At 44.3% G+C, this 23,532-nt stretch overlaps 2 protein-coding genes across 3 annotated transcripts in view; both read left to right on the top strand.

The window, feature by feature from the left end:
* The window catches only part of LOC144717491 (janus kinase and microtubule-interacting protein 3-like), a 231,433-nt gene extending 222,099 nt beyond the window's left edge, over positions 1-9,334 (top strand). Inside the window, exon 24 of the mRNA XM_078592860.1 lies at positions 209-9,334. The gene's annotated coding sequence lies outside the window, so the exon portion shown is untranslated. The remainder of the gene's footprint in view (positions 1-208) is intronic.
* A 7,594-nt stretch (positions 9,335-16,928) lies between these two features.
* The window catches only part of LOC144717699 (dihydropyrimidinase-related protein 2-like), a 45,887-nt gene continuing 39,283 nt past the window's right edge, over positions 16,929-23,532 (top strand). For both annotated transcript variants that reach the window (XM_078593264.1, XM_078593263.1), the window contains exon 1: positions 16,929-17,475. In XM_078593264.1, the coding sequence (XP_078449390.1) occupies positions 17,056-17,475 (420 nt within the window). In that variant the 5' untranslated portion in view covers positions 16,929-17,055. The remainder of the gene's footprint in view (positions 17,476-23,532) is intronic.

Genomic DNA, 23,532 nt, shown 5'->3' with positions numbered 1-23,532 from the left:
ATCAATGTCCAACTTGGTGAGTGTGTGTTTAATTTCTCCCTAATGTTTCTGCTCTTGTTATCGTCGGTGGGGCGGGGGGGGGGGATTGTTTACAATTGCGCGAACCATGTGTGTGTGTTTCTTCTGCTGCATCGTCAAGACCGTGGAATGTTGAAAGTCAGAAAATCTCACCGCCAATGTGTCGTGAACGTGTACGCGTCTGTTGCAGAACTGATTCCGAAGCAAGGACCGTAAAAATCCGAGCCCATGACAGCGTCCTCCGGAGAGATCGTCCGTCAACAGCCGCGAGTGTCAAAGTGGTTGTCGTGTCCTCTAAATCACAACAAGATGTGAACTCCCTCGCCTGGTATCCGCAGGAGGTCCTGGGTTCGAGCCTGACTGTTGTATATTTGGAGTTTGCGTGTCTCTGTCCCCGTTGGTCGCGTGGGTTTTTCTCCGAGTCCTCCGGTTTCTCTCTCCACATTTAGGAATGTACGTTTAGAGAAATTGGCTGCGATAAATGGCCCAATGATAAGCCACTTTGTTGAGCTATCATTTGTGGCCAGGTCACTTCTGAAAATGAGCTATATAGCTCAGTGGGCCTTACCTGGTAAAATAATAACAAAACGTTTTTATATAGTTTCATATTTTACTTGGAATCTGATGTCTTTCTTCTGGCCGTGTGCCTATCAGACACCGCGTTTTAAACGTTCCATTTCGAAAGCGTTTTATATTTCTATCTGCCTGTAAAAACGAAAACGTTACCGTGTAGGCATGTTTTTTTCTCATTTGGGATATATGTGAACTTTTAGAAGTGTCTGGATTTATGTCTTAGGAGAAGCATTATTTTATTGAACAGTTTTCAGGCTAGATTGTGCAGTAATTAAGTCAGTCTGGTTTAATACAATCATAGCGTTGGTTTGCATTAGAAAGATCAATGTCATGAATGGTGCATTTTACAACATTGGCCTATATCTCTATACACACGCATATTTTTAATATTGAAATTCAATTACAGGTAATTTTATATAGAATACTGTACATAATACATGTATCTAAATCCCTACTTTATGCACAAAACACACATCCCTAAACAGCATGCATTACATATTCACGAAATTAAACAATGCCCGACAAATTAACAACACAAACCAAGAACAGACCATGGAATTGTTATAGCCCTGCTAAAAACAACGAATTAGCAAAATGGTAATCTTAAGTTGTCTACAAAGGGCTCACACGTGCAGTTTCACACACTGCGTGAAGCGTTATGAAAAGTGTAAGATGCAGCTTAGTCGTAGCACATTACTCGCTTCTGACAGCTTACTCAGTACAAGCAAATTCCAGAAAACTGGAACGCAAGCAGTTAGTGAATAGGGCAGCACACGAAGCAGAGCTTTAGCGTCAACATTTAGAACGCATCTATACACGGGTGCTCTCAGCTGTGGCCTACTGCAAGGGGGCTGTGTCCTTAGCAACCAGTGGGCCTTGGAAAGGCTTGGCGTTCGTCCTTGTCCTTTTAAGCCAGTATCTTTTCAAAGCTTCAATTCCATCATTTCCAAGGCTGGTGGCTAAGAATCAGACTGTTATTCAACGAACCCTTGCAGCCTTAACTGTTCCACACAACGGAGTGCATTATTTGATACGTTGCCATTGTGGCTGCATAAATATATTTCTATTTCATATGGAATTGTTTTTACTATCTCTTAGCAAGGAACCACGTGATCTGGGGCAAATGTGAATCCGGGTACGCTTGAACTAGGCCTCGTGAAGCATTCGACTAAGAAATGCATGTTCTGAATGTGATCTGAAACGACCATTAAAGAAACAACCATAATTGTGGGCCTTTGGTAAATATCGCCGTTCTTGTTTCATAGCAGCCTTCTGATCACATGACCACAAACGACAAGACACGGAACGGAAGCTGCTATACCTGCATGATACAAAAGTGCATTTTGGTAAAATTTCCACAAAAGTAGTCTTACCGTCGTCATATTTTGTTGTTGTTAGAATGCAATTGGCTCTGAGTATAATCGAGGTTTAACTGACAGTTTTTCCCCAAATATTTTGATACGATAAATACCATAATGTTATGCAGATTCACATTAATATGTTGATTTAAAAACACCACTTGTGCTATTTTAAATGGACATTCGCTACCCCTCTGAGTCACTCATTGCAGAGTTGCAGAACAGTTCATGTTTAATCTCTTGACATAAGTAAAAATGATGTAAATTTAATTACCATAGCCTTGGTTCCCAAGTTGCGCAATGTGTAGTTTTCCTGCAGCCATTGTGTTTTATCCGCTATTTTTATTATTAACATTTCTACATGTGCAGAAGAAGCTTCGGATAAGCAGCTAAACATGGTAATAAATTAATTTCTCTATATGTAAACAGGGAAGATTATTCAAAAGAGCCTCCTGTTATATTAATCATCCATGTGTCAATGTGTTCTTTAATGTGTCAAAAATCTCAAATCGATGCATCAGTCACACGTATAAAATCCCATTAGGCGATGCTCACGCTGGTGCGTGTACACACACCCAGACACGAACAAAAGGCGAAGATGCCACTCTGATCCAACTGGGACTATGCGAAATGTGCTATTAGCAGGCTGGACGTCCGCGCGCACACACACGCACAGGACGGTGCTAACAAGTGTCAAACACGAGCAAATGCTAACACGTGTCTTCTGTCCCACGCTGATATTATAATGGCTGAGGACAGTGCTCGAGTGAATTCCTTTGAGGCCGATGATCCCTTCAAGACGAGCAGAGTTGATCTTTTTTTTGTCAGTCTCTCGGTGTTTCCGAGACGCCACAGGATAAACCTGCTCTTTTACTCATCTCCGCCTAGGACCACGGTTGTCCATGTTGAGCTTGTACAAGGCGAGGCATATTCAACATTCCTCGTGCTATCTCTGCGGGAAATGATTGTTTTTTTTTTCCATTGAGCCTCCCTTTTGTATAAAATCAGCCTCCCGTACGCGCGCCTAATAATGCCGCCGATAAATATTTGAGAAGGTCTGGGAATCCATTATCCATTTCTCTTGCTTGCCACAGAGGTTTATGGTAAAGTAGTAATTATCATTCTTTTCAGGTGAATGATGCTCAAACAGTAGAGCTAAACATAACGATGAAAGGGGGACTCGGTGGAATCTCTTTAGCTTCTTAATGAAGCATAATTTGGGGGTGAGCGCGTGTTACAATAGAGCAAAAAAACAAAAGAACCTTTCCGCTTGAAAAGAACAAATTAAATACATGACGTGACATGAGAATGTATCCATCTAAGGTTCTGGGAGGCACTAATGAGAATTTGTCGGCTACGGCTTTGTATCTATTAGCTGGGATTTCTGGCGCAAGCGAAAAGTATAAATTACTCATTTGGAAAGTTAACGTCGAACCAATGGAACAGTTTTTGAATGGCATGTAAGTATGCACTTCAAAATCGGCGTTCAATGTAATTACATTTCATCCTGATGTTGAGGGTTAATGTGGGTTTCAATCGCACACCCAATCATAGTTTATATGTGAAATGATCAGCACACGTTTACAGATAATGGCATGAGTGCTCATTGTCAATTTAATTCCCTGCATAATCATCCCATATTTTTATTTCCAAATGCCAGTTTTTACAACCCCATCAAGAGTCCAATAAAGAGCTCATAAATATAGATTTTTTTTACTTTGCAATGAAGGGTAAATGCAGTTTTTATCCCTACATTTTGGATAAATGGTTATTTCACGTTCATATTTGCATTTTATTTTGTTCCTTAATCCTTTGGTGTAATGTATTTGAAATGCCACTTCCAATATGAAATGCCTTGTTATTTTAAAAATGAGCAAGTGTACATTCTTTAGTTTTTGATATACAGTACATTATGGAATGCAGATGTGAAGCCCTAAATGCTGGTATTATTACGTGTTATTTCTGAAAATTAGTTTCTATTGCTGTTTTTTTTCAAATGTTTATACATTTCCCCATTTTACTCTTTTAGCCGTGAATACCACTTGCCCAAGGTTTCCACAGATTGTCACATTTCTTATTAAATGTAATTATTTTGTTACTGGAGAATATAAAATACAAATGAACTGGAACCTCAAAAACCACGTAAAAATTTTACGTTATTCTTCACAGATGGTTTTGTTCAGTTCCACGGTGATGCTGGTCATTTAAAACGTATTTGGAGAAATAGAGGCCATTTCTAACTGTTCACTGAAGCATTTAAAGTACATTTAAAGTTCGGCAATTGGATGCATTATAAATTGTGCACGAGTGTTGTACATGGACACCAGTGGCAATCGTACAAGCCATTAAATACAGTACAGGACTCCTCCACTTACGAACATTCGACTTAAGAACTATCAGGGATACGAACAAACCTGTCCGTATGTCCAGTTGCCTGTTCGGACTGAGAGTCGTAAGTTCAACCGCTCCGCGAAATAGATGGCAGTGGTGGCATCTACATCTGCAGAACGTGAAGCATCACTGGTGTCTACATCTGCAGGAGATTATTCAACTTTTAAATCCATTTCCCGTCTTTAGTGTACGTGCCGTACAACATGTTTGGAATCGACAGGAGTATAGTTGGACTTACAAACAGACCTCTGGAACCTAACTCGTTTGTAAGTGGACGAGTGCCTGTACCTTGTGAGATGTGTGAATAGCTGCGGAGACAAAGGCGGGTGATTGGAGTTCTGTATGTAGTCGCTAACAGCACCTGGCCACGACAGTCTACGAGGCTGAGTGGAATAGCTTTTGCTTCCGATGTTTTGTTAAAGTTAGCACTTCAAAAAAAAACATTACGCTGAGGACTTATATTTCAACCAATATATTTGTCATCATTTATGGTTGGGCGGAAAGGTGCTTTCCTGTCAATGTTCAGTAGCAAAGCAGCTATTTAGTAAAAGAAAATCAACATGAACTGCCTTTCGGTGGAAAATATTAAGTAGGCCGATAACAACTGAGCTAGCAAGAATCAAAATCATATTCGTAGTAGATATTTTTTTTTTCATTTCAACAAAGATACGGTGTCCGACACCAGCCTCAAGGCAGATGTAATGTCGCGCTCACACGTCATGAAAGATCCACTGAATATTGAGATAGATGTCCATACCTTGGTCACTCTTACCTTCCCTCTATTTCAGTACATGTAGTCAACAAGTTGTTAATAGTTAAACACATTTCTAAGTGTTATGACACATTTTTTTGCCTAATTAACGGCGAGGGTGCAGCCCTGAAATAATTTGTTCTTGACACTGCTGGCGGAAGCGCCTCTACGAGAGGGAGGTCTAGAAGAGCCCCTCTAGGATATTTGGCCTGCTAGCCAGACGTCTTTGAAAAGGTGGCCGTGCCCACGCTTTACCACGCTAAACGCGCCCTGCCAATCGACTGCCTTGGCCGATGAACTAAATATCTCCGACATGCAAGAGCAATCAAATTATTCGTAATTATAATGTACATTTCTTTTTAAATCCGATGAGCAAGCAGTCATTAAAAATATATTTCGTGGAACAGAAGATAAATCATCGACACTTTAATGATTTGCATTTATTGTGGGATGTGAATATGAATGTATGGTGCTTGAATGTAGAACTGCAATGTAATGTAACAGTTTGTGGCTTTGCAATGGTATTGAGTATATAATTGTCCTCTGGCTGAGACAAGATCGTGTTGAGATGTAATATTTAAGACTTAAGAATGGGTGCTCTTTTACATGTTGTATACCGGTAATGGAAAAACAGATATTCTACTTTCTAAAAGTACATTTCTTCCGCATGACATTGTGCATGCCTAAACATTTCATAATATTCCTGATAATGATTTGCAGCAGGACATGTTCTGTGTGGGGGGAACAATGCGTAGCTGACACATTTACCCAAATTAAGTGGCGCACTTCGCAAGACCAAAGTCAAACCTTCAGTGACGTCAGTGTTGGCGTTGACGTGCGCTTAAATGTTGGGCCTTTTCATCTTTTTTCGATGGTCCAATTCCATTCGTTTACATCGGTGCGTGGTGCACTAAAACAAAATTACATTCACTGCTTTTGCTAAAGAAGGCCATGCCCATTTAAGACGGTAACGCAATTGCGGCCGCGTGGCTGAATTTAAGTTGAGTGCCGCTGATGCAGCGGAAATGTTTGGTCTGTGTGATTTAGCGGAGACCGTGGTTCAATACCTCTGGACCTGTGGTAAAGGCTGTCAGGATGGAGAGTCCCATTAGAGGTCCTGTAACACTCCAGTAGATGTAGTCGGTTGATGTAAAAAATATTAAGGCACAAGGCTAATGCCAGTGTAGGGTCACGAGGCCAGTACCATTGAAAACTTGCATTGGAACTTTAGAATTCATGCAAATTGACATTTCATCAATGATTCGACGAAAAAGCCAGAAAATTTGAATTTAGCTTTTTTCACTTAATCGTCCAAATGGCAGGAAAATTACAAATAGACTTGATTATTGACATGCGGCGAATCCACAAGCCACAACAGAGTGCCATCTGGAGTCGGGTATGAGAAGCCGATTGAAGTGAAGGAGTCACGGCACAGAATTTTTTTCACCACGTGATACGAATTCTTTAACATCGAGGACATGTTTGGCGATTCATAAAATAGTGATTATCGAAATATTTGGCGGACAATTAGTGATTTGTACATATTTAAGAAAGCGTGCATCCATATTCTCACCTCTAAGTAGCACGGTTCGCTACATATGGTGCAAAAGAAGTTCAACATACATGCTTAAAGTATACTGACACCTTATGAAAGCACCAACACCCCAAACATGAATTAACTTGCTCAATAATAATACTTTCAAATTATCTTGTCAGCAACACTGCTGGATGAATGTCTCACTTAAAACGATTCGATTTTTTTCATATCTGTCTAACATCACGTCGGTGCAACTAATCGTTTTCAATATTTCACAAACTCATTCTCTCTTATTGGTCAGGAGAGCGTTGTTTTTGACCGCATTGAAACCGAGTGCAAATATCACTGTCCGGTGCGAACGAAGGCCACATACTCATCTCCCTCAAGTACTTTGGTTGACAAATTAAACGTTGCCACATCAGTTGAGTCCAGATGTACAGAATGCTGAACGCATGGCCGAATCGCCTTGTAATGTAGCACACACAAAGTTACACGTGAACTCCTACTGTCCCGCTCAGCTTCCAGGAAGTGGCAGCGGAGCAAGTGAATTCTTCAATGCATCGGTGCGTGTCTTGGAGTGCTATGCCGTCATATGCTAGGCGTTCGTATTGTACTCTGGTTTCCTGGCAATATTAATATCCCAATGCAGCATTCCTCTGAAAAAGTCTTGCAATTCAGTGAAACTTGGAGAAAGCCAATGCATTCAAAACCATTATTGTTATATTGAATGGAGTCTACAAAACGGTTGCTATAGTCAATTGGTAATTTCTGTGGGGAGTGACCAGAATGAATTGTCTGCTCTAAGTGTATATTTAATCCGCTTTGACGTCGCTTTCAAAGGGACGCCATTGTCTGTCTTGTCATACCCTAAATCCCACAATATTTTAAATCCTGTACTGCATAGCTCAAATTTACAGGTTTCCCGTCACAATAGATTCCAAAGTGCATTTTTTTCGTATGTTCTTAAATTGTGAGCGATGATTAAAGCGCATTTTTTCTTTCCTGTAACGATGCATTTTTTTTAATGAAGCCTGTAACATAATTTCAATTCCACGTTTTCTTCGTTGAATGTGCACTGCAAGTGTGATTGCTAACCTGACGCACACTTACGCATTTTTTTCAATAAGTGAATATGTGATTGCGTATGTAGAAACACTCTTGCTGTATGGCACTTTGTATGCGTCCGAACTATGTATATGCGGAGTTTAACCAATGGGATATGAGCATCGATGTAACAGTGTAACTCTTGTTGTGAAATCATTTTGCAGTCATTGTAGATGGGACTAGGCGGTGGGCAGCAGAGCGCAATGCAGCAACATCCATTGTTGTACTCTACTTCTATGCTCCCCGCCTTCACCAACTCGCACTGACCAGCGTGTTGGTAGCACGGTCAAAGAACCCCTTCGACCCAAATGGGGGGTGGGGATGCCCTCGTCCAGCAGTGGATTGACGAAAGGGCGCTATGTGTACATGCAAATTGAACATTAATTACCTGTTCTTGTGAACGGTATTGTTAGTAGCTTCCACATTCAGTTCAATGCCGCCAAAAATGTCTGTAAGACGGGATTTGACCTGATGAACGTTGCCAACCTGTCATATCGGTGGCATTTGCGATGCCCACAATGGGATGCGGCTAACCCATAAAAAATCTGCGAATCCATACAATGTTTAAATTAATCAATTAAAAATGTTTCAGTTTTAGTTTGCGCATTTGCCTTGGTTTCACCGTAATCAATAAGGAAGGGGAGACGGTGGCATTGCAGCAGGTTTAATCCAGTGTAAGGTGGTGGGTCAATGTGGGTGATTAAGATAAGGGTAGACAACAGACAGAATGACCCCCCTTCCCCCCTGCCCAATGATCCAGTGGTCTTGTAATCCTCTGCAGTGAGTTAACCTCTGTAACAGCTCTCCCACCTCTGTGAATCGCACATTGGCTTTTTTGTTGTTGTTCTGTGCAGTGGTTCTGAAGCCCCAAGTGCCTTATTGTTAAATATAGCCCTTTAAGTGTTTTGCCATTCCCAGGTGTAATATGCTTCTGTGAGCTACCATAAGCTTTTGTTGAAACCTTTGCATAGTCCATGTTAAAAAAAAACTATCTGAATTGCTGTTTTAGTGAGCTCTATCAAACTCCAGACATTTCAATGTTGCTATAATTATTCATTCAACACCCCAATTTAGGTTATAATGTAAACATCGATGGCTAATTCAGATACACATTATTTACAGTGCATCCATTGATCGATTTCATAGTCATAGCAACCTCATGTTAAGATTTATTTGTGAGTTTTTGCACACACATATCACTACATGCAGAGATCAAGATTAGCATTAAAATAATTACGTTTTCCATTAGGGTTAGGGATATGGTAACTCTAATTAAGATAGCAAACACATGTATGACCATTGTTACATTTTTATATTTAATTCAGTTGCCCAAAAGCATTTTTGCCTTTTCAAGCCAGTGTAGGGTACAGACTCAGACAGTGATGCACAATTGTGCAAGGCTACTTTGTATGTAAGGCAGCAAACCATTATTGGTACGCAGTATCCACTTTAAATCATAGGATTTCAAATCATATATCATATGTATGGAGTTAATTGCACACTGAGTTTGATACCACTTACAACTACGGCAATGCAATTATTCGCATCGGATTACCTGTATGATGAGACATACCTTGTAAATTAAAGATATTCTTTTACAATGCATGGGTTTTTGCTTTTTTATTTTCTTTATTAAGTCACTATACGTTTGCCAGATATGTATTCTTGCACAGTCTCACATTATAGCCAGAGTAACAATGTAAACGTATGCACGGTAAGAAAAAGAATACTTCACAGACGACAATGCAGTCCTTGTAAAGTTGTGGTTAGTCATCTATTGCATTCCTTTCGTGAATCTCTGTGACCATGGGTCATGCATAACCATTCTTTGGCCCCGTAATAATTATGCAGAAAATCACTGGCGTCTGTCCAAACGAAATTGGATGTGATGGCCTTCTGTAAGGATGGCCTCGTGATGCAGAGTTGAATAAAGTTTATTTCCTTAGTGGGAAAATACGACCGTAGTGGCGGAGGAGTGAAGATTGGCGCACATTGTCACCCTACCGAGGCAGAATATGAAGCAAGGTGTACGTCAAATAACACAGTGCACAATGTTGGCTTTATGACGATATTGCATTGGTCACCTTGTTGGCTATTTGGCACCATCTCAAAGTCATGCCACTGATTATATAGCGCGCGTTTGTTGGGTGAAGTCCCCGTGGTTTATGGGGACTGCCGCCTTGAGCTCACAGTTGGGGTTACTGAAATGCGACAGATCTATTCGAATGGGAAACTCATCCAAGTGTAAATCAGAATAAAAACAACAACAATACGTATTTTTCTTGACACGTTCATAGCATCGTGTGCGTCGTTATGATTACAACATACAACTATAGCACGAAGCATTGCTGCAACCTCAAGCAACCGCGGTTGCGCGCAGAGGACGCCATCAATTTGGGACTGCTCACTTTCTGCAACTTCTTCGAACAGAAACGGCAAACTGCACCGTGCGCGATCCATCGTGGGATTGCTTAACGGAACTCAACAACTGCCCTTTTAGTGGCTGAATGCATTCAACACAGAAGCCACCGTGATTTCAGAGGTAACAAAACGCCCTGTGTCTGTTGCAGACATCGAGTTAATCCGCTATTTTAACTTTAAACTCAACATTTAATATTCAGTTATTTATTTACATTGTTTGGGTTTCAAACCATCCCGGCGCAGGGTACCTATTCTAAGAGAGTCTTACAACTCAGTGGCATTCAATTTAATTCAACCATGGTACAATTGCTGTCACCTGAGATGCAGTCTCAGTATAAATCATGCCGTAATTCCGTAATAAGTCCGTGCAGTACGAACTGCGGATTGCTACAGCACATTGAACTTGTCGCAACAACAACTGGTGCCACAATTAAGATTTTAATTGGGCACGAACTACATTGTGAATTCAAATTAATAAACGTGTTCATTTATTTTCTTTGATGAAATTGCATGACGACCAAGCATGAGCACACTGCCGTGGAGGTGTGCCACTTGTGTCACCCCTGATTATCAGATGTATAAAGCCACGAATCTATGTATTATACGTGTAAGTACTTGTAAATATGACTGTATTTTTATTCTTAGAAAATGTAAATTTTATATATAATTTAAAACTGAAGCTGTTTTTTTTTAAAATAAAGTTACTGACAAACCTGTCGTCGCTTTTACAGCATTGAGTGATTCACAATGTCCGGACATCTCTGTACCCCCCATACACCCCCATACCCCCCCATACACCCATACACCCCCTATACTCCCATATCTCAGACAAGTCAAAATATATTTGTACAAACATGTCTATAATTAATATATTATATGGGTCTTTCGGTAAAGCCACGTAGATAGAAAAATAATAATGTATATAATTAAGCGATTGGTGTCCACAGCCACTCGTCAAACACAGGTGCTGAGAGTGAGTGCGAAATGCTTAACAGACAAAAAGCAGATCGTATCTTTACTCATTCTCTTTAACGTTTGACATTTGTTTAAAGTTTGTTGAAGACCAACTCTGGCATTCTCAACCCCCCCCCCTAACTCACCCGAGTGTTTGTACACCTTCTTAACACGGTCGCACTACTAGCTTGCTGTACTGTTTATGCGACCCACGCCGTTAACAGAGATTTGATAAATGAGTAAAAGTATTATTACGAGTAAAAAAAAGCTTTAATTAAAGCTATTTTTGGGAGAGCGAATTTAAACAAAAAGATGAAAAAAAGGAAAATTAGATTTCATTTAGGTAGGCGATGCTTGCATGGCAAAATGGTTAGCACACTGGACTTGCAATTAAAAGGTCGCTGTTTTGGTCCTCTGTTAGAGGGATGAACTCGTAGCTCTGTTAAGATTGTGCACAATTTAAAATGCGGGTGTTGTTGCTAAAGCCAATCAAAATTTGCATGTCTGTCAATCTGCCGGTGTGTAAAATGTTCATCAGTACGCTACATGCATATGTGAGTGTGTCGCTTATCTACATATTATATAGGAGGTTGGCTGACCTGGACAGCTGTACCATGCAACATCTACAGGACCAGAGACAAGACGAGCATTTCGAGCAATATCTGATTTAATAAAAATGTCCCAGAAATTGGATTTGCTCTCGAATGCAAGCAAGGATATACCCATATTCATATACATGACCATATACAAATACATTATGCAAGCAAGGGCATGACCATAGACGAATACATTACATGCCATTTAAAGCACAACCATACTTATCGAGCTGGTATTACATTTCTGTTGAAACTTAATTTATATTTTGCTTGATGTAGCAGAACATATTTCACTCGTTTTGAGCACACATACAACTGTACTAGATTCAAAATATGTAAATGTCTACTGTATCCATAATATAGACATTAGCTGCATTGTTTAGCAATTTATTCATATCAATGAAACAAATCGTTCGTTTAAATTGTACAAACTACGGTACCTTTACATTTACTGTAAAAAGGTTTTTATTAATATTTGTTTACCTTACAAAAATCTATATATTAAGTCTCAACATCTTTTCATAAGGCTTCTGTTTTGCCAGCTTGAGGAGGGTTATGGTTAAAATGTTCCCATGATACCTGCACGATCTAACCCAAAATAAACAAATTATGAATCATAATATTGGTTGTGAAAGCCTACATATTAAAGTTACTGCTTGGAATGTTTCACAGTTTGTTTTTATTAGGAAATGTTTTTCGTATGTGGGCAGTAACGAGAAAATTAGTTTCTGCGTTGGCAGAAACAAATTTGCCCAGGGACACGCAAGTCGCATGAGAGAACAATGCTTAAACTCCATGCAGAGAGGGCCTTTAGAAACCTATTTGGCCTAATGCCCCTGACAAGGAGCTCTTTGCCCTGCAGGTTAATGTCTGAAGCACGCTCTCTCTATGCCCATATGCGAGTCTTGTTATAAACATTAGACCACCACGAAAAAACACTCTTTGGCGAATAGAAAACTGGCCTTTACTAAAGCTGACAATGACAGTTCACTTTAGTGTCATCGCTATCCCACAGTGGTGGCTAACAATGTAGCCACAATGGGTGATTCATCTAGCTTGTGAAACGTTCATTTGCCGATCCCATGTACTCGCTCCACTGCTCACTGCTCAAGCGAAAGATCACTACGCGGAGCACGTCTTGACCTTCACGTTCGCCATCTGGAAGTCGGCGTCTGCCCCTATTAAAGTCAATCTCCGTGGGTTGTGAATTCTCCCCATTGTGACTCAGACAGATCATTGTCAAGTCAAGCCATGATACAAATGTGTAAATATTTTCACAGGAAAGCCTCACTTACATCTTTAGAGTTTGTCTTCAGGGGGGTCCTCTTTGTGAACTTTTGATCGTTACAGTGTTTCAATTTGTTTCAATCAAGAACATTCCTGTGTATAAGGGTTTTAAAAATAGCTATTTAATTTGATAACATACCTACTTAGTGCACGGCATCCCACGCGCACCGCATTTCCGTACAGGTTTGCATCTCATGCAATTCCCATCTCTGTATAATCCATCAGCCCCATCTCTTAAGTCGCTGGATTACAGACATGTGCCACAAAACCTGGACTATGAATGTATTAAACACCAATCACTAATGACGGTGGTAATTTAGTCCATATAGCGCTCCCCAGCATGGGATGGTGGAATTTTCATCACTGGCCCAATGTTTCCAATGCAGATGATTGCTGCCCCAATATTCGTCTCGAGCAGGGAGACACTTTTTTTGGATACAATATATTATCAGACAGCTGTGCAGAAACCCACTTGTTCCAACAGGCAGTTTGTTGTAAAGCGGTTGCCTGTTTGATGTTTTACAGAGACATGCGTGCACTGGCTTTATCCCCGTATAAGCCATTAACTCACCCATCGCTATATCACAGGTGTTCAACCCTCGAATGAATGAGAGCTACATTCGTGAATGGCTTAGGTTGCCACTGAGCCATTCATTATTATTATTATTTGTTGCACAAGATGGTGAGATGTGTCACAAAGCGCCTGAATGGCTCTAATGATGTTAAAGTCTCGAGCTAATGCCATTAAATGTAGGATTAGCACTATATTCTCATGCTGAAAAAGTAAACCCCTTGCCGTTCTCACAATATATAAGATTATTATTTGGGTCTTTCGGTAAAGTCACGTAGATAGGTTAAAATTAATAACGAAAAAAATATGAAACAAACAAAAAACTATGACGTTTCGATCCCAACACAATCGATCCTGATGACGATCGCTTGTGTTGTGATCGAAACGTCGTAGTTTTTTTGGTTTATTTTATATTTATTTTTATTAATTTGAACCTATCTACGCGACTTTACCGAAAGACCCAAAGACTATTAATTTCTGCAGTCACGAAAGCTTTAAGTCAAGATTTTACTGTACTTATCTGTTTATCATCACAATTTTTCTCACGTGAAAATTAACATGGGCGTTAAGCAGTATTGTATCATAGAATTTGATTTATTCAAATATTTAATGTATAAGAATTGCGGTGTCTGTGGATAATGGTTGTCTCAGAGCACTAAGCCAGCAACACTGAGACCCTGAGCTAGAATCTGGGTTTCAGTTGGCCTAGGTGAACGAGCTTAACCCATATTCAAGTGCAGCCAGCCGATTGTCCCAGTTCTATCAACAATGACAGCATAATAATTCAACATATACAATCATTGTTTTCTTGGATAACAATTTATTATTTTAATATATATACTTATTGGCGCGCGGCAAAGCATTACTCACAAATAAAACTTAGCGCTCTCTAGTGATGGGAGTGAGACCTATTGAGATGCTATAAGGAGTTCTGTGGCCCAGACGTAATATAATTTTCATCCTAATTAAAGTTTGCTGTTAGTTTCTTTGTTGAAGAAAATAACACCCACAGTATATATAGAGTTTGCTTTTTGGTGATAAAATGCATATGGAGTATACAAACTAAACAATCAATAACTTGTCCTTCACATAAAGGTTGTGGAAAAGCCTGGCTAGCGAGCACCGATTTCAAGCCAACACGGCGCAATTGGAGCTGTTTAGGATCGGCATTCACACCCGGCCGTCTTTGTCTCTCCACTGCTGACAACCACACTGCCTCAAGGCCAACACTCGCTTGGGATGATTCAACCCTAAAGAGGGCAGTCCTTTTGAGTCGCGCTATGCCCGAGGCCACCACGGCACCCAATAACACAACAACAACAACCGCCATTCGCCACTAAGTGGCGGTGACGTCACCACGACGCTTGTGCCAGGCCATGTGCACCTTGAGGCCACGTGAAGTGTCGAACGCCCGCTGGCAGGAGGTCACGTGGCAGACCCAGGTGTCACGGGTCGACTGACTGAGATGACCGAGATGACTGGCCCAATAACAACAACAACCGCCATTCGCCACTAAGTGGCGGTGACGTCACCACGACGCTTGTGCCAGGCCATGTGCACCTTGAGGCCACGTGAAGTGTCGAACGCCCGCTGGCAGGAGGTCACGGGGAAGACCCAGGTGCCACGGGTCGACTGACTGAGATGATCGAGATGACTGGACCAATAACACACACACACACGCGCGCATACTCTCCCAACGCGTGGGCTAGAGGCGTCAGTGGCTACTGCTGCTACTGCTGCCCCTCTGCTAGCGCGCGCGGGGGGGTGGACGGCGGGTGCTGAATTGGACAGCTCCACCTCGACATCGCGCCGCCAGCCATAGCGGGACCGAGGGGGGCCAGCAGCAGCTGCTGCCACCCTCCCTGCAGGGCTCGGTTTATCACCGGTTACAATCGATATGTCAGACACGACTTGTTTATGCATGCACAGCACCCCTTACGCTGCCCCCCCCCCCCCCCGAAACGCCAGACACACGTAGAGCGCACAGCTCCACACCAACCTCGCGTTTCCACGCTGCCGCACTCGCAAACGATACAAGCAGGCAGACACAGGCCCGCCCGTATTATATTGTTTTTTCTCTCTATATAAATCATTACATTGTACTTTGTTGTAAGTCCGGGGTGTGGTTTCAGCCGATGGTGCTGCATTAAACGCGGGGGGTTTTCTTTCTTTCTTCCTTCCTGAGCGAGAGCAGCCAGAGTTCAGTGGGACAGGCTGCTGCTGGTCGCGGTGGTGGTGGTTTGTGTGACGCGCACCCCCGTGGGTTGGAGAGCGGCTCTGTGTGTGTGTGCACACAGCAGCAGCAGCACACACCTCTACCTCCACGGTATTGTACCGCGCGCATACTTCCATTTGCACACCATACCCGTACCGAATATCATACACATCCGTGCCCGTGTGTGCTTGCTACATGTATCTGTGTATACATACTACGATATATATGCGACACGTCTAGCACGGTTGATTACGTACGGTGCGAAACAAGTTTAACATACACACATTATACCGCGTCTACCTCCACACACGCTCACACCTCTGTTGGTGAGCACACTGAACGCTGACCCGTGTGTGAGTGTACACACACAGGCGCGCAGCTTTGCGTATACGGGTGTATGCATTGCAATACGCGCGGGATATGCACATGTGGATGCTTCTGTTCGTGACTGTATGCATGATACGCACGTGCGTTGAATGTCTTTCGCACCGTACGTCTATGCCGTGTGCACGTTGAAGCGAGATAATGCGGCAAGTGCACTTGGGAATGAATGATCGGCGCCTGAGCGATGTGTGCGCGCCCGTGCATTGTTATAAAACAGTCGTTGTATCCTGCGATAGCTACTCGAGTATATGCAATACACACACACAGAGCATGTATGGCCAGCCCTATGCATGTACCCATTGCTCGTTTGTGAGTGCAGCTATGGAATGCACATCGATCATATGTACGCACACGCATGCACGGACACACACGCGCAAACGCACAAACAACGAATGTACCTATACACACGCGCAGACTCATGCATGTACTGTATGCACACACGCATACATGTACACAAGTGCACACACACGTGCGTACATGTATGTACACACACGTGCACAGACGCATGCATGTACCCGCACACGCACGCCTGTACACACGCGCACACACCCGTGCATAAGTGTACGCACACACACGCGCGCGCACAGACGCATGTATGTACACACGTGGCCAGGCGTGTGAGTACACACACGCGCGTGCATGTACTCACACACGCACGCACGCACACACACAGCCGCGCGCTCCGCCTGTGCTCAGAACATCACTTCCCTTGCAGCTCTCGCACAGCAGACAGCGCAGGCACGGCACAAGGGCGCGCAGGAAGCCAGCCAAAGCCATTCCCTTCAGCAGCAGCAACGACAACGACCAGAAGAAGATTAAGCGGAGAGACAAGCGAGGAGCAGCAGGAGGACAACAACCACCAACGACCAAGAGGAAGACCAAGTAAAAGCGCACAATGGCAGCAGCAGCAGGGAGAGGAGGGGGAGGAGGAGGCGGCGGCGGTAAGGACGAGGATCTGCCCGTCTATTTCGGCCGCTTGGGCTCCGGCAGTCCCAAGCCTCGGCAGAAGTACGGGGGCATGTTCTGCACAGTGGAGGGCGCGTACGAGAACAAGACCATAGACTTCGACTCGTACAGCGTGGGCCGACGATCGGCCGCGGAGACTCCGAACCGGTCCGGGACGCGCTCGCCGGCGTCCGGCGACTCCCCGCCGGGCAGCGTGAGCGGCGGGGAGTCGGCACCCGGCAATGGGGACGCGGAGAGCGGGGCACCGCTGCCCGGTCCGCCCGGGGTCACCACGACGAGCGGCAACCCGCTCACGATCAGGGCGGCCACCGGCAAAGAGGCGCTGCAGAACAATGACGACGACGTGAAGGTGAGTGTGTGTAGATGAGTGTGTGTGGATGAGTGTGTGTGTGTAGATGAGTGTGTGTGTGTAGATGAGTGTGTGTGTAGATGTGTGTGTGTAGATGAGTGTGTGTGTAGATGAGTGTGTGTGTAGATGTGTGTGTGTAGATGAGTGTGTGTGTAGATGAGTGTGTGTAGATGAGTGTGTGTGTGTGTGTGTAGATGAGGGTGTGTAGGTGTGTGTGTGTGTATATGAGTGTGTGTGTAGATGTGTGTGTAGATGAGTGTGTAGATGAGTGTGTAGATGAGTGTGTGTGTGTAGATGATTTTGTGTGTGTGTGTAGATGAGTGTGTGTGTGTAGATGAGTGTGTGTGTAGATGTGTGTGTGTAGATGTGTGTGTGTAGATGAGTGTATGTGTGTAGATGTGTGTGTGTGTGTGTAGATGTGTGTATAGATGAGTGTGTGTGTAGATGTGTGTGTGTAGATGTGTGTGTGTAGATGAGTGTGTGTGTGTAGATGAGTGTGTGTGTAGATGTGTGTGTAGATGAGTGTGTGTAGATGCGTGTGTGTAGATGTGTGTAGATGAATGTGTGTGTGTAGATGAGTGTGTGTAGATGAGTGTGTGTGTGTGTATGGGGAGCGGCAGTGTAGCGGTTAGCGCGCTGCGCTACGAACCCAGCAACTCAGGTTCGATTCCCGCTCACGGCCAACACCAGTGACGATTATCTGAACCGGTCCCGGGCCTCCCATAGGTCGACTCAGCCTCAAATGAGTCCCTGGTGCGGTGTGTAAACATCGCCAATGGGGAGACAAAAGCGGTCGGGCGTGGTGCTGGCCACCCACCCCCTCGTGTCGTTCCCGCATTCATAGGTGCTCGCTAACAACACTTGCCCCTACAGTCTGTTAAGGCTATACGGGGGATCTTTGTATTTTGTCCAGCCAGTGACGGTTGTCTGAATTGGTCCTGGGTCGCCCCAAGGTCGACTCAGCCACACATGAGTACCTGGTACAATGTGGGAACATCGCCACTAGGGAGACAAAGGCGGTCGGGCGTGGTTCTGGCTACCCACCCCCTCGTGTGCCGTTCCGGCCTTCATAGGTGCTCGCTAACAACACTTGCTCCTACAGTTTGTTGAAGGCTATACGGGAGATCTTTGTCTTTGTTGTGCCTGTAAGTGGGGGGCGGTAGTGCAGTGGTCAGCGTGTTGCGCTACGAAACTCAATAACCGGGTTCGATTCCGGAACACGACTAACATCGGTTTGCGAGTGAGATCTGAACTGGTTCTGGGTTTAGATATCTGGGTCGACTCAGCCTTAAATGAGTATCTGATGAGAAAACATGAGATGGCTGCTCACAACACTTGCGAAAACATAACGTTATAGGAGGAGTCTTTGTGTCTTTGTTTTGGCTGGAGTCGAACTTGGGTTGCCTGGTTTGTAGCACAGTCCCATTGTATTATGAACCCGGGGGACTTAGGTTCAATTCCCGGCCACGGATAACTGTGACAATGGGTGTCTGAACCTGTTACGGGCTTCCCCTAGGTCGACTCATACCTAAACGAGTATGGGGCTGCATTGCATGAATATCCGCATTGGAGAGACAAAGGCGTTCGGGCGTGGTCCTGACTAAACCACTAGTCTTAAGACCTCCGTGCAAACAGCATTTTCCCTAACATTCTACAAAGGATGTTAACGTTGCCTTTATGAATATCCTGTGTGTGATCTGTGTGTTATCGTGTTTTGCGTGTCTGTGTGTTGTGTCTTTTGTGTGTGAGTAGTGTGGTGTCGTTCTGTGCGAGTCGTATTGTGACTCCGCACCCAAGTGTGTCACTGTGTCAATGTGCATGGGGTAGTAGGCGCGCGTGTGTGTGTGCCTTTGTTATTGTGTCTGTGCGTTATTGTGTCTCTGGCGCGTGGAGAGCGCAAGCATTGCGGTGAGCGCGCTACAAACCAGGCCACCTGAGTTCGAATCCAGGCCACGCCCAACATCAGCAACGATTATCTGAACCGGTCCTGGGCCTCCCCTAGGTCGACTAAGCCTCAAATGAGGACCTGGTGCGATGCGTAAATATTCCCACGAGGGAGACAAATGCGGCCGGTCGTGGTGCTGGCCCACTCGCCCTTTCGTTTGCTGTGCCGGCCCTTCATCGGTGCTCGCTAACAGCACTTGCCCCAAAATGATCTTGAGGCTGTACGGGGAATCTTTGTCTTTGTTGTGCTATAAGCAGGTGCGTTGCCTTGTGTGTCATTGTATCTTACCCTGCGGTGTCACGTATTAGTTGGTGCCCGATGTTGTATCGTACTGTGTCAGTGTGTGAGTGCTTCGTGTGTGTCTGTGTGTGAATGGTTCATATTATGCCTTTTCTTACACGCCGTGACGTTCTTGAGTGGTATTTTGTGTGTGTATACGGTACAGTGTTTGTGTATATGAATGTAGTTAGTGGTGCGTGTGTTCACGCGAGCGTGTGTGTGCTGATTAGCGCAATGCGCCAGATCTCACTGGTCCAATATCACATTCCTGACCAGGCACATAATGCAGAGAGGCCTGACCCTCTCCTAGGTAGACTCAGCCCGAATAACCACCAGGTACAATTTGGCCAATATGAATGTGGCATCCCACAAGCACTCGAGCGCTTGCACCGGATTTAATAGGTGCTTGCTAACAGCACACACGGCCCCCCGACAGACTCGGCAAGCTAAAGGAACATCTGTGCCCTGCGTGTGTAGCCATGTGTTGGTAAATGCGATTCGCCGAGTGAAATTGTGCATGAATCTGACCCGCTTTGTGCAGTGCGTGCGCACTGTGAACAGATTATTGTATTGTGCATCTCCATATTTGAAACCGAGTCTGGCGAAAATTAACTCCTTGATAAGGGGGACAACTCCTGAGATGAATGCATGCCGGTCTTTGACGTGCACTCTGCAGCAGATGGCACGCGCTGATCGCCCTGGACCCAACTCCGTTTTTCACAGACATGTTTGGTCGGCTAATTATTTCATGCTGTGAATGTGGTGCGTGTCTGCCGTTCACGACTTGCATGCGATGTGCAATGCATGGGTCAGTGTATGGGTGTGTTCACGGCTGTGTGATCATGGTTGTGTGTGTAGAACATGGCATTCAATTCCCGCTCACGGCCAACACCAGTGCCGTTTATCTTGGTCCCAGGTTCTGTCCTGGGACTCCCCTAGGTCGACTCACCCTCAAATGAATATTTGGTGTGGTATGCAAACATCGCCACTGGGGAGACAAAGGCGGCCGGGCGTGGTCCTGGCCACCCACCCTCTCGCGTGCCATGCTGGCCTTCATAGGTGCTCCCTAATAACACTTGCCCCAACAGGGGGTTGAGACTATACGGGGGATCTTTGTCCTTGCGCGTGGCCTCAAGGTGCACCGAGCTTGGCATAATCGCTGTGGTGACATCACCGCCACATAGTGATTGTTGTTGTTGTTGGTGGTGGTGATTTCAATGAAAAACACAAAGTGGTAGCACTTGGTGTCTAACCTTGAACCACGTTTTATTCTGTGCCTCCCCATGATTGTGGGGTCAGCATTAACACGGGCAAGGTAATGGTGGTGTGGCTTTGCGCTGTCACTCACTTCACCGTGCCAGCTAATGTAGGCGCTTGCCCCAGCAGCCTGTGAGGTATAATATTGCCATATTCTTGGTTCTTTCGGTAAAGTCACGTAGAAGGGAAATAATTAAATAATAAAAATAAAACCGCCACTTTTTCTAATTTTCTTGCTGTGGTTTCACACCTGATGAAGATTGCTTGTGTTGCAATCGAAACGTCGTGATAATTAAATTTGTATTATTTTATTATTTCCCTTCTACGTGACTTTACCGAAAGAACCAAGAATACGAATCCCTGCAGTCACGAAAGCTTTAAATCGAGATTTAGAATATTGCCTTTTGTTTTTTAATCGTCGTGCGTTCGGAAAGGGTGTATGGCACGACCACTTTCATACTGCATCGTTTTGGATCTACCTTGACGCTTGTCCACCCGTGTCTTTGCCAGGTGCACGACATTCGCATTCACTCCCTATAAACGTCGGTGCTTTGTTTACGACCAAGTCCCCCCCCCCCCACGTCTACCACCCAGCCACACCAATGGCGCCCGATATTTTGTCTGTATATTATTCACTCCGAGTAAGCGTGCAAGAGCCTCGCGCTGCCGTAATCCTCTGCAGCTGAACAAATGTCTTTTTTTTGGTGCTGCTGCTGCAGACATCGGTGATGCATGGTGGCACTATAAAATCACTGCAGTTGCCTTGTCCGTAGTATGGATGTGTCCTTGGTTACTAATAAGCACGCGCTGTAGACATCCTTGGAAGTGTATGCGGTATATCGTAGCAATGGATTTTCGTTTTATTCTCCGGTCGTGGAAAAAAAAAACTTCAGCCATGAATATCAAATGTATGGTGATTAGCGCATCACATTTATAATATTATTGGTCCCAGGTTCTGTTCAATATGTTGTCAGTGCACATAATGCAGTGACCCCCTTGCTAGGTAGACTCAGCCTAAAATCAGCACCTGAAGTAGTAACCAATATGTACTGAGCACACACCCGCGCTCGTCTGCTGGTGTTGTACTTAATAGGTGTTCGCTAACAGTACACGTGGCACCAGTCCATGCAACCCAAATGGGAATCGTTGTTACGCGTGTGCGTGTGTAATGTAATTGTCCAATTTGTAAGTAAATAAATGGCAATGATTAAAAAGTTCGAAAATAAATGTGGCATCCCAGTTGGTGAAATCGTGGCCCTTTTACCCGATAGTAAACGTCGAATAAGTTCCTGGGAAACTGCTCAGGTTAACCGATTAGCTTCGGGAGGGCCCTGGTGGTCACGTGGACATTTAAACCATGTCCTCGTGTCCCCGCATTGCAGAACCAGGATGTGCACGTGACACAATTTGAATATTTGTTGTATGCCTGTCACATTTATCTACGTAAGTATGTGTGTGCGTGTTACATGCATGCGTGGGGAGTGGTGGGGCAGCGGTTAGTGCTGGTGCGCTATGAACCTGGCGACCGGAGTTTGATTTCTGCTCACGATAAATGACGTTGGCGAATATCTGAACTCGTCTCGGGCCTCCCCTAGGTCGAATCAGCCTCAATTGAGTATCTGGTGCGATGTAAAACATCCCCACTCGGGAGACAAAGGCGGCCGGGCATAGGGCTGGCCACCCTCTCCTTTGTGTGCCGTCTGGACCGTCGTAGGTGCTCGCAAACAGCACTTACCCCAAGTCTGCTAAAGGCTATAAGGGAGGTCTTTGTCTTTGGATGTGTTTGTGTTACGTAAATGCATGTGTTCATACATAACTTCGTGTGGTACACTTGTTTCACATGTACAAAAAGACGAGTGCACCGGGATGGGATGGACTTGCTTGGTTTGTGGGAAATCACGTGGCCCAGGCATTATCAAAAGCAGGCTTTGTTCGCCGTGCGATAGCTCGAGAAAAACCAGTGGACAATATCGGGTGACTTGGGAGGCATTGTGCTCATTATTCCCTCGCAATGGTCATGCGAACATGACCCTTCCTATCGCTGACATTGTAAACCATCTTTCCCTGTACATACCTTCATACTTAAGCAAAAAATTTCGTGAAAAAGTGTACACTTATTTTTTTTTAAAGTAAGTGGCAGGAGGACCTCTGACTACGGAGAGTCCGAGAGGGCTCCGTTAAAGGTAACTTGCTCTACTCTTCCACACTGCCAGACTTCTTGGAAGAGATGGAGTTGTCAGACTTTACCCCATCACACGCTACTGGGTGGACAGAGGCGAGGGGAGTCATGAAAAGTATCCGTTGTTTCAACTGCCGTTCCGGGAGGTCGAACGTTGACTTCTGACATGCTGGCCCAGTGTGCAAACCATTACACGGTGGCTGGAAACATGTATTAAAAGTGCCGCTTTACATTTTAAAATGTTTTCTTTCACGCGTATAAAAAACGGGCAGGGGAACCCCACATTTTTATATCAGAATCTTCATTTAGACCGGAAGAATCTGATGAGCTATGAAGCTCTTTTTCGCAGATGTCCCAGGTTATAAAAGAAAACGTTTCACGCCAATCAACAGATGTT

This window comes from Lampetra planeri, chromosome 4, assembly GCF_965212315.1.
Source record: "Lampetra planeri chromosome 4, kcLamPlan1.2.h2, whole genome shotgun sequence".
NCBI classification, from domain to species: Eukaryota; Metazoa; Chordata; class Hyperoartia; order Petromyzontiformes; family Petromyzontidae; genus Lampetra; species Lampetra planeri.
The sequence above is the reverse complement of the archived record's forward strand: the minus strand, read 5'-3'. Positions and strand labels throughout refer to the sequence as shown.